Source organism: Camelus bactrianus, chromosome 22, assembly GCF_048773025.1.
Source record: "Camelus bactrianus isolate YW-2024 breed Bactrian camel chromosome 22, ASM4877302v1, whole genome shotgun sequence".
NCBI lineage: Eukaryota > Metazoa > Chordata > Mammalia > Artiodactyla > Camelidae > Camelus > Camelus bactrianus.
The window spans coordinates 31,480,880-31,492,121 of record NC_133560.1 but is presented as its reverse complement, the minus strand read 5'-3'; the positions used below and the strand labels follow the sequence as shown (position 1 = coordinate 31,492,121).

The window sequence follows — 11,242 nt, the reverse complement described above, 5'->3', positions numbered from 1 at the left end:
AAAAACAAAGACTTTCTCAATTTCAGTGAATGACCCGCACTTGGTTAAGCTATTATTGCACTAATGTCATAAAGTAAGAGGTAAGTTGTTGAACTTTTTTTTTTTTTTAACCGAGGTCGCCCTTTGTGAAAAGCAGTCCATTTTGTGCGCTCTAAATAGCCCTCGGACCACACCGGAGTCCGTGCTCGCTTCGGCAGCACATATACTAAAATTGGAACGATACAGAGAAGATTAGCATGGCCCCTGCGCAAGGATGACACGCAAATTCGTGAAGCGTTCCATATTTTGCTTTTCCCCCTCACATCCGTGGATGGAGAAACTGGGCTTGGTAAGCGAGAACCAATCCAGGGCCCGTGTGGATGCCACCCCGTCCCGTCTGCAAACCCCGATGGCCTGGGAGCCCGGCTGCGGGTCCGCGTAGGGGAGCACAGGCAGCCTGTGGGCGCTCCGGGCACCAGAAGTTGGGTCCTCGTTACCCGTGGGAGCCTCCAAGCTGGGGCATTTGGATTTCCCTCATTCGGCATCTGTGTTGAAAACTACAATGTCTGTTAAGGAGGGGAGGATGCAGCACAGCGGGGGAGCGCGGCTTCTCATGTTAGGTCCGGGGTTCAATCCCCAGCTCCTCCGTTAAACTAAAGATGGATAAATCTAAATTCCACTACCCCGCCTCCCGCCAAAAATAACACAATGTCTGTTAAAATGGAACAGCACCCAGATAGATCTTGGTTTCTAAACGGTGCCCGGGTGAAAGGAAGCAGGCTCCTTGGCTGGTTCTCGGTCACTCGGAGCAGGTATAGAGGTAAATCTCTCCTGCAGAATTTTCAACCTTCAGGGACAAGGTCAGCCTTGTGAAGAGCCCTGTGGACAGCAGAGACCCCTGCTGTGGCCGGGGGAGGGCAGTTCCCTCGGTGCCGTCACGAGAGAAACAGCAGATGACCCAGGCTGCGGAGTCCTGCAGGACACACAGCCAGGCCCAGACGCACAGGGAAGAGGCCACATGAAGATGTTGGCTGGAGGGAGGCGGCCACAAGCCAACAAGGCCGGAGCCTCCAGGAGCTGGAAGAGGCAGGAGGGACCCTCCCTTGATACCTTGACCTCAGACCTCTGGCCTCCAGAACTGCGCGACAATAAATTCCTGTGGTTTTAAGCCGCAGTGTGGTGCACTTTGTTCCAGCGACCCAGAAAGCTCACACGAATGAACTTGCTGGAGGTCACACAGCTGAGAAGTGGTGGAGTTGGGGTTTGAGCCTCTGCACTCCGGAGGGGACAAGCCAGGCGGCGGAGCCAAGGGCCGGGATGCTCCCAGCAGAGTCCCCACACACCTGCCTCCATGTGGGGTGTCATCCCTCAACGACCAGGACCCAAGGGCATCGTGAATGCCCCTCACGCCTCCAGCCCTGCCCCAAAGGAAAACTCCAGAGCTGGGGATTAGAGCACCAGAAGTTTATTGAACTCTCCACTTTCCCAAAGCACAACAAGCCACACACGCGGGGGCAGGGTGGGTCAGGGGGACAGTCTCCCAGCCCCACTCTCATGTGCCACGCCAGGGTGACCAGCACAGGGACACCCCAGAGCCAGGCTGGGGAGCAGGGGACACAGAGAGGGGAACAGGACAGTCTGAGGGTGGAGGCTTCTGGCTGGAAGTCCCAAACCCCTAGTAGGAAGGAGGGGGTGTGTAGAGCAGATGGGGCCCCAAGAGCCACCAAAGGGCACCAGGGGCGGACAACACACAGTCCACAAAGAGGGTAAAACCAGCCTTCAAGACACAGCCTCTGTCCTGGGTTGCAGGGCACACACATGCACACGCACACACGCGCAAAACGTAATGTTCCTGGGGTGAGGGTCAGGGCCCCAGAGACCCCCACGCAGGGACTGGAATGAAGCCCCCCAATTTATCACTTGGGGCAAGTTTTTGGCTTTTCTTCTGAAAAGGGAAATTTAAAAATCTACAACAAATCACATCAAATTCATTAAAAATGATAAAAACCCAGCCTTTGCCTCCTCCCCTCAGCATCTGACACTGACCGAGGAAGGGACACGGGAGCGACCAGGCCAGGGGTCCCTGCCCCAGACAGCGTCCCAGAGCGGGCAGTCTGGCCAGAGGGCACGAAGCAGCCCCCACCGCCAGCCTTTGTCTGGGCAGGGAGGGGCCGCCCCAAGGGGAAGAGCATGTTTCCAAGGGAGGAGTCTAAAACGATCAAGCTGCGTCAGGGGAGGGCAGCAGAGGGCGTGGTGAGGGGGGCGGCGGGCGGGCACCGCGGGGCCGCCATCAGCTGCGCTGCTCCAGGTAAGCAGACAGCAGCAGCCCCGGTGGGAGGAAGTCCAGGTGCCGGTTGCTGACCTTCATCTGCCGCCTGCCCTCCAGGTCAGCACCTGTGGGAGGGGTCCGGATGCCGGGATCACTAGGGTCGTGGCACAGAAGAGCTGGGCCCCCAGCCTGCCCCACCGGAGGTCCCCGCAAGCTGGCCACCCTGACCCCCGCGATCCAGGGCCTGGCGCCCAGAACAGCTCATGCTGCCTGAATGCCTTCCCTCTGCAAGCTGGTCCGTCCTTTCCCGGGATTTATCCCATGTCCCACGGGCACACTAGACACACAGCTGAGATGCGCAGGCCTGAGGCCAAGGGGACTGAACGAAGGTCCTGCCTCCAGCTTCGTCTCCACCCCCAACCCCACCCTCAGAGGGGATTCTGAAGCACCAAGGCCCCAGGTGGCCTGCCCCCCCCCCCCCGGCAACCTCCCTTCCCCCCAACCTCCTGTCACTCCAAAACCCGAACCCTGCAGCCATGCCTAGCCCCGCTGGTCCCACCTCCAGGCCTCTTCCCTGGGCTGTCTCCCGCCCCTGCTCCCCATCTTCCTAGGGCCCCACCCCCTGCTCTGTGTTCAGGCCATGGCTCACTCCCGAAGAGGAGCACCCCTAGCCCTGCCCCTCCACCCTGAGTCCGTGGGAACAAAAGCAAACGTGGAGGCTGCATCTTCCTCTGAGGGAAAGTGAGAGCAACTATCCTGGGGTTGCCATGGAAACTGTCTCCTCAGCGACTCCAGGCAGGAGGCAGAGAGACAGGCACGAGGAGTGAGGACCCGACGGGACGCCGAGGGCCAGCCAGGACCTGTGAGGACCCTCCCTAGGGGGTCTGTGTCTGAGACCACTCTGTTGTAAAACAGGCCCTGGGTGGGGGGACTTACCGGAAGTCCCATGTGTGGCCCAGTGGAAGGGCTATGGCTAGATGAGAACTCTGCTGACACTAGGGTCCCCTCACCTCATCTCAAGGGCCCCCGGAGGCCCAGTCTCCTCAGCCACACACAGGCCACCCCCTCCCTCAGCCCTAAAGATGCAGAATGAGGGGCATCTGTGTCCACAGCGTCGCCCGGCCTGGGCCAGAGGCACGGGCGCTTCTGACAGGTTAACGCGGTGTCCCACGCGGCCTCTGTGCACCTGCTGCCCCTCCCTCCTCTCCCAGAAGCTCGCACTGGCAAAGCAGACCCCGGGTAAGCCCAGTCTTGCCTTCCCCAGGCTCAACCTGCCAACTGGGGTCCCCTGGGCCCCCAGGCACTTACTGGCTGAGATGAGGTCCATGTACTGGCAGACAGCGTGAAGCAGGAGCCTCTCAAAGCTGCAGAGGAACGGGTGGTGAGCGGCCAGAGCCCGGCAGCGCGGGAGTGTGCTGCACCCACCCCTACCCAGTCACCTGTTGTCCAGCATGGCCGTGTACACGGCCTGGGGGGACACAGAGAAGAACCTCAGCAGCCGCTCCTCCCAGGTCTCCAGCGTTTCCTGCAGGAGAGACGGGCCCAAGGGTCAGGATGATTGTGGGACACCAGCCAAGCTGTCCAGGCCCCACACACGGGGTAGCCTCTGGAGCCCAGAGCCCTGGGTTCAAATGTGGCCTCTAACTTGCTACCTGAGGCTGCTTACCTGTATCCAAGGATACCAGGCACTTCGACACGTTCACACCTTTGAGTATCTCAGCCTTCTGCCTGGTGAACTCCTACACATCCCCTAGTACCTACCTTTATTGCCCCCGCCTCTTGCACCCTCAAGGCAAGCCCTTGCCCAGCCTCAGGTCCTGCACTCTGATTACACTGGCCTGTATCGCGCCCTGTCTCCACCACACCATGTTTGCTGGGTAACTGGTCTCCCCTCACCCCGCCCCTAATTGAGAGCTGATTAAAAAGGCCCTCAAAAAAGACCAGGCAAGTGGAAAGAGATGAGGTCCAGCCTGGTACTCACCATGGGGATGCGGCTCCGCTTGAGGACAGCTCGCAGACGCCTGCTGATGCGCTGGAAGCACTCGCGGGGTGTGTAGGCCGGGTCCTCTGCAAGAGTCCCTGGCGTGGGGCAGATGCTGGAGCCAGCCAAAGGCCCTGCCCACACCGGGCTCCTCCCCCACCTGGCCCTGACCACCACCCCAGGCACACACACCAGGCCAGGCCCCCGTCACGCCTCTGGTCCCCCCGCCTGCACCCAGGCACGCACCTCTCCGCCGGTCCTCGCCGCGGCCAGGCCCTCTCCTGCGTGCCTTGGTCTTGCCCTCATCCTCCAGGTAGCGGAGAACCCTCTCCTGCTCCTCCCCAGAGCGGTTCATGAAGTCGTTCCAGACCTGGAAGAGAGGCAGGCGTGCCCCTGAGCCTCAGTCTCCCCATCCGGGCAGCACATGTTGGTGGGGGGCACAGACTGCATGGGAGTACTCCTTGTGGATACGTTTGGCCACTGGGCTGGCCAAGAGTTCCTGGAGCCCCTGCGGCTCCTCTGTGCGGGGTTGGGGATCAATATGGACCCAATACACACCCACCACACCTGAGCTACAGGTGTGAGAAGGTTCTGGGCTGGGGGGCGGTTCTGGCCTCTGGAGGGAGACCCAGGGGTGTCCAGTGTAGGCAGCGCCTGGTGGTGGGAGCAGGAGCCCAGGTGAGGACATGTGGCCCCACCTCGACATAGGTCTCATTGCTGCAAGCCTCCGCGAAGATGCCAGGTGCTGCGGGGGGTGCCAGGTCCCCATCGTCCGGGCCAGGTGTGCCTCCGTCTGCCTCCAGCAGGGTCAGGAGGTACTGGGCTAGAGGGAAACAGATGGTCTCTGGGCTGGGAGTTGGCATTCGGGGCTCCCTAGGCAGAGGACCATATTTCTTCCCCCTCCTCCATATTTAGGGCCTTTACTTTCTGGCTCACACGAGCCTCCCCTCCTCCATGCTCCAGCTGTCTTTCCCAGAAGGCAGAGAAGCCATCCAGCCTCCAGAACTCCTCCTATCTTGCCCTGGCTTGTTGAGCTCCTACGCAGCCTTTACAGCCCCAGCTCCAACGCCCTCTCATCGTCCAGGTCAGGGCCAGGTTCACAGTTAAGGGTGGCCGATAAAGCCAACATGCACACCATTCTTTACCGAGGCCTAGGAGCCCCCGGGAGGTGCCCCTGGACCCTTGCTCACTGTTCTCCAGGCGCTGGAGGCTCTTCCGCCCCTTGGCCTTGGGCACGAGGTCTGAGTTCCGCACAGCCTGGTTGATGAAGTGCTGCTTCCGCTTGGAGGCCGAGAGCCTCTTCACGTGGGAGCTGGCTAGAGCGGGCAGGCAGCCCGGAAGGGGCCTGTGGGCCGGGGTGGGGTGGGGGGCAGTCCTCAGGGCCGAGACAGGCCAGGACCCCCAGGCAGAACCCTGCCATAGCCCCTCTCTCACAGCCATCACCTGCCTGGTTTCCCTCAGCAATGGGACCTCACCCTCATCACGTATGGAGCCCTGGGTCCTTAAAATCTCATTTTGTCTCATTGTGACGTCACTCGGGAGGCAGGTAGAGTTGAGGACAGACTTGTAAACCGAGGCTCGGAGAAGGGCAGTCCCATGGAGGATGGGGGCTCAGGAGAGCTGCCCCCCAGGCTTCCAGGTTTTAGCTGTGAGCCGGTGAGGTCCACAGCCTCCCTCCTCTGGAGATTTCTCAAAAAGCTTGACTTGACAAAGCATCTCCCACCCCTGGCAGCAGATAAACCAGCAAACTAAGGCAACGCCCGGGCCCCCAGGGCCCCCAGGGCCTCCCTGCTATATGCTCAGGGATCTGGGTGGGGGAGACGGCTGGAGCGGCCCCCTCTGAGCACAGGGCACTAATCCCTAAACGGATTAGCAGTCCTCCCGCTGGGGACCCCAGGGCCAGGAGGCTCGAGGGAGGGGGGATACTGACTGGGCACATCCTGACACGGGGAAGCTGTGCAGCCCTCCTGGCCCGCCCGGGGCTGCCGACGGACCACTGGCCGAGAGGATGGTCCCACAGGCTCAGCCACCCTCACGCTGAGAGGCGGACGGCAGGCTCTGCGCCCAGGAGGGTCTGAGATGCCAGGGTCCCCCCCTCAGGTCCTGACTCCCTCGCCCTCTGCCACTCTGCTCCAGCCTGCCCCTTCGGCGACGGGGCCCCTGCCCCCAGGCCTTTGTACCGCCGCACACCCTGGCTGGAGCCCGCGCCCCTGGGCTCCCAAGGGCTCACGCTCACCCTGCTTTGGCTTCTGCTCACACTTCCCAGTGAGACCCGAGCCCTGGCTGCGTTGTCCTCCTGACCGCCCGGTGTGCCTCACTGTCCCCCCACCGCACACGCAGCCATGGCCGGTACACAGCAGGTGCTCAAAAAGATAACTGCCACCTCAGTTCTCCAACAAAATCCCACAATTCCAAGAATGAGTAGAACCCAGAGTCCAAAATTCCACCCAGACCTTCCCAGTGTTCAAAGTTCCCAAGGCACAAATTCACAACAGAAGTGTGACCCCTCCCCCACAAACAGGCTCCAGAAAACGCCACGACACCCTAGGTCTAGGGGACAAGACGCCTCGGAGGTCAGGAGTGAAGCCTCCTCAAGGTCTACACATATGGGAAGAGTCCCCAGCCTCAAGTTTTTGCCCCTTACAGAAAGGCTGTGATGTCTTGATCAAAAAGCAGACAGGCAGATGAGACCCAGACCTGCCTGAGGGCTCCTTGGATGGCGCTGCAGGCAAAACCTATGGAAAATGATCTGATGGACAAACTTGTTCAAGCACAGGTACCCATCGGTAAAAGACAGGCGGGCAGGGGCGCAGGTCGGGCCTGGACTCAGCCCAGAGTCTGAATCCCAGCTACGACGCTTCCCTGGGTGACCTGGGCCTCGCGTGGTTTTCTGCAACTTGAGGAAAAGAAAGGCCCACTGCCAGGTCCCATGAGGCTGGGTGGGGACACTCAAAGCCAAAAGGAACCGGGACACACATCTTTCCCCAAGCTGCCACCTCCTTGGTTTCCTCCTGTGATGGGGAGATCAACCCCTGAGGCACACCACTGATCACAGCAATGTCCCTGGGTTCAGTGATCACCTTCAACACCCCCCCCAGGAGGCAGGTACTACAGTCCTGACACCCATTATACACGTTTGCAAACTGAGGAGCAAAGTCATCCGAACAAGACCCCACCACTGCAAAGAGGGCAGCTGGAGCAGGGCGGGGCCAATCAGGTCAGCGCAGAGCCAATGACTCTGAGGCTGAATGTGACTCTCCTGAGGCCTGGGCATCCCCATCCCAAACCCCAGATCCAGCCGCGGCCTCCTTGGGGCACCAGCGCCCGTGTCTCCACCCCGGCAGCTGGCCAGAGTCCAGAACAGTGGCCTGGCAGGGCTGATAACACAACCACATCCGGGGGGAGCCATCAGAGGGCCCTGGGGCAGGCTGGGACTCCAAGAGGAAGCTCAGACCCTCAGGGCACCAGACTCCCGTCACCTTGGCATCGGGCAGAACCTGGACTTGAACCTGGTCTGAACAGGAACTGCTCAGTCTCCTGCCTCCCTCCTGGGGCCACAGTGGTCTGAGGGCCTGAAACTCAGGTCTGTGGTGGGCCCCTCAGACCCCAGCTCACAGGCGAGGAACCAGCTGGTCCCTGCCCTGCTCTACCACCACCCGTGGCACCACAGCGCCCTCCCTGCAAGGCCCAGCCCCTCCTTGGGCTGGCATCTGACGGAGGCCGCATACTAGGACCACCTGGGTCTGTGCCTGGTCCCACAGGCCTCCGGGGGCCTCGACGCCCTCTCGTGAGTCCCCGGTGCTGAGAGGAGCAATGGAAAGTGAGTCCTACCACCAGCTCAAGCTGACAGACCTCAACCAGATTCCAGCAGGAGCCTTGGGGCCAACTGCCGGGCCTGGAGCCTCCATTCAAAAAGCAAAGGGCAGGGCAGAGGGGGCCGGGTGGGGGAGAATAGGAACCCAGCCAGTCAGATCTGTCCCGCATGCTGGGGAGAAAGGGCGGACACGAGCATAAACTTTCTATAAAACACACCCACATCGGGTATCAGTGCCTGACCCCTCCCCCTCACGCTCTCTGCTCCCCCCACAGGGCCTTTTCCCTGCAACTCAAACTGGTCAGGAACAGCCGGCCTCAGGGCCTTTGTACACGCTCAGCCTCCTGCCTGAAGCACCTTTTCACCGGCTCATTCTCCCTCAAAACTCACTGCCCAGGAGAAACCGCCCTGCCCCTCAACTACCCCAATCAGCCCTGTTTCCGGGGTTACCCGCTGGCAGCAGAGATCAGCTGGTCTTTGTACTTGTTTGCTCCTGATGCTCACACCTCCCTCACTAGTCTGATAAGGACAGGGTCCTCCTGGCCCCTTCTATGTCTCTCCAGCCTGGACCACAGCGGCACCCAGCAGCTGTTTGTTGAGTGAATACTCGAACTTCTGCTTACACGCTCACCCAAGGCCCGGTACCTCTGTTCCCCTGCCACCCATAGAGAGCACTTTACGGTCTCTGGGGAACTGAAGCCCTTAAGTGAGGGTGGGTTTGGGGAGAACAGGCTCCTTGGCTCCCCCAAGTCTGCTCCCTGCAGGTTTTTAAACGGGTCCTTTGACACCCACTCCCCCTGGCAAAAATACACCTTCTCTGACACCAGCCCCTCCCCCAGGCGCAGGCCAGAGAGGAACCTACTTCCTGGAGCAGGAAATCAAGGAGGGCTCAGAGCGGAGGTGACTCAGGCTGGGGTGGGGCCGACCTGCAGAGGGGCAGCCAAGCCACCCTCCCCCCAGACTCAGAGGGGAGGGGGGCAGGGGGGCGGGGCAAAGGGACCCACCTGGAAGGTAAATACCCACTTCGGGTGGTTAAGGCCCCTTAAAAGGGGGGGTAAATACCCACATCTGTAGAGACCTAAGTGACCTCTAGATAAATACCCAGGTGGAGACAGTAACAACAAAGTAACAATAAATATAAAAATAATAAAGCAATCATAAAATAACAAAGAGATACACTTATTTTAAAATAGTGACATAACATCTTAGACAATAAGATATATGAGATAATTACTGAAGAATGGATGCTCCCCGCTGCTGGGCACCTGGGGCTGCCGGCTCACTGACCCTAGCCACTCTGAGAAGGGGCCACTGTTACTTCATTTTACAGATGGGGAAAGTGAGGCATGGAAGGGGGTAATAACCTCACCCCCACCAGAGCACGAAAGAGGCAGGAGTGGAATCCAAGCAGCCGCCTGCCTCCTGCACCACAGGGTGGGCCACGCGGGCTTCTGCATAAACACCCAGGTTAGAAAGAAATCTGTGACCCACGGGGACTTCCCCATATGGGCCCGCCCCAGCTGCTCTCAGTCGGCCTCTCAGGACGGCCAGGCTCGCGCTGGCCCGGGTTTTTGAGCCTCCCTTTAATGTGGGTCTTCCCCGAGAGAAAAACAAAGAGCCCGTCCACCGGGCGGTGGGGGCCTGACAACCCTGGGGACACAGGACTGGCTGCGGGGTGAATTCCCGGCTTGGGGACAGGAAGAGCCCGATATGGGTAAATACCCAGAACACCACCAGCTCGCGTTCCGGGTCCACAGCGCGCACCACCCCACCCCAGCCGATGACGCGCCGCACGGGACCCCCGAGGCACCGGGACTGCGGCGCCGGGGGTCTGGAAACACAGGGACCGGTGTGCCTCCCCGAAAGCCCGGGCGTGACGGGCATGGGGCTTCGTCGGGAAACACCCACTAACGATGAAGCCCCCCGCCACCGCCCCCACCCCCGGGTGGGGTGTCCCCGAGGAAAAGGGGCGGGGCGGGCCGGGGGCCGCCGCCGAGGAGAGGGTGCCGGGGAGGGGGGCCCGGATCCGGGGAGCGCGCCCCTCCGCCCTCCCGCCGCGCTCACAGCGTCCGCCGCCCGCCCGGGGAGACCCCTGCCGCCGCCGCCGCCGCCTCCGGGCCGCCCTCCGGGTTCTCCAGCGCGACCATAGCTCGGACGCCGCCGCCGCCCCCGCCGCTCCCGCCGCTGTCCAGGCCGCCCGGCGGGGCCTTCTCGGGGCCGGGCAGGAAGTGACGGGCGCCCGGGGGCGGGCCGGGGCGGGGCCTGGAGGCTGAACGGGCGGGGCGGGGCGGGGCGGGGGCCGCGGCCAAGTCCCGGCCAGACCCCGGGCGGCGGGCGGGAGACACCCGGCCCCGGGGCATGGACTGGGGACACTGAGGCGGGGGAAGGGGACCACTACCCTATCCTCGCCTGAACCCGGACTGTAGCCCCGGGGAAACGGAGACCGAAGGTCGCGAGTGTCTCTGCGCCCAGGCGGGGCTGTGGGCTGGGCACCCAGCCCTGGCGGGACAGATGGGGAAACTGAGGCCTGGGGAGGGAGAAAGGAGGGGCACGTCCTTTTTCAAAGGCATGGACGGACGAAAGGACCCATGCTGTCCCCACTGAGCACTAACAGGGCTTTCCTTCCACCAGCCCCGACCCGGTCCTCGGTAAAAGTGCCAACCCTGGAGCCCCGCTGGACGCCTCAATTTACTCATCTCTCAAAACCGGACAAAGTCAGCCCCAAACCCCCTTAGCCTTTTAGAGTTCATTCATTTCACAAATGCCCTCTGTACTCGGGGCCAGGGCTGTGTTCTCCAGACCCAGCAGTGACTAAATAGACCTTCCCCCCAGGGGGCAGGAAGAGGAGACCTCTGGAAAAGGGACTGTCAGGCTGCAAAAGTGGGAAGGGTGTGCCGGGCAGAAGGAACAATGAGTGCAAAAGCCCCGGGGCATCCAGAGTGGTCGGAGCAGGGTGACGGGAGAGCGTGGCGGGGGGGGGGGAGAGGACAGGCCCATGAGACTGACGGCCCTTTGGTGACAGGTTGCCAGGCTTGGTTTTTGACCCAAGAGCAATGGGAAGCCAGGGGAGGGTTCAGAATAGAGAATTAAACCTGCTCTAGAATCTAGAATCCACCCTTCATTTTGCAAGAAAAGTAGGGAACCTGGATCACGTTAAGAGACCCCACAGGGATGCAGCCCAGATGCAGCCTGGTGGAAA

The 11,242-nt window shown here is 61.3% G+C and overlaps 1 protein-coding gene and 1 non-coding gene across 5 annotated transcripts; one reads left to right on the top strand and one right to left on the bottom strand.

Moving 5' to 3' along the window:
* The first annotated feature begins 181 nt into the window (after positions 1–181).
* LOC123611815 (U6 spliceosomal RNA) lies at positions 182–288 on the top strand. Its single transcript, XR_006718910.1, has one exon. It is a non-coding gene; the product is annotated as a U6 spliceosomal RNA (small nuclear RNA).
* Positions 289–1,428: 1,140 nt separating this feature from the next.
* Positions 1,429–10,269, bottom strand: R3HDM4 (R3H domain containing 4). 4 transcript variants are annotated; one of them, XM_074351375.1, is made up of 8 exons: positions 10,108–10,269; positions 5,420–5,574; positions 4,928–5,052; positions 4,476–4,599; positions 4,230–4,327; positions 3,688–3,773; positions 3,557–3,612; positions 1,429–2,373 (listed from the first exon to the last, which is right to left on the bottom strand). In XM_074351375.1, the coding sequence occupies exons 1-8, from the start codon at positions 10,188–10,190 to the stop codon at positions 2,270–2,272; spliced, it is 831 nt and encodes a 276-aa protein (XP_074207476.1). In that variant the 5' UTR covers positions 10,191–10,269; the 3' UTR covers positions 1,429–2,269. The 4 variants fall into 4 exon arrangements, with proteins under 4 accessions (XP_074207476.1, XP_074207477.1, XP_074207475.1 ...); XM_074351376.1 differs by having other exon boundaries at positions 4,230–4,315; XM_074351374.1 differs by lacking the exon at positions 10,108–10,269 and having other exon boundaries at positions 5,420–10,101.
* Positions 10,270–11,242: the final 973 nt, after the last annotated feature.

Coding starts and splice junctions, on each gene's coding strand:
- R3HDM4 (XM_074351374.1), bottom strand. CDS start 5,753: ATGAGACAAAATGAGATTTTAAGGACCCAGGGCTCCATACGTGATGAG. Junction 3,613..3,687: donor ACGGCCATGCTGGACAACAG/GTGACTGGGTAG, acceptor GTTCCTCTGCAG/CTTTGAGAGGCTCCTGCTTC. Junction 2,374..3,556: donor CATGGACCTCATCTCAGCCA/GTAAGTGCCTGG, acceptor CCCCTCCCACAG/GTGCTGACCTGGAGGGCAGG.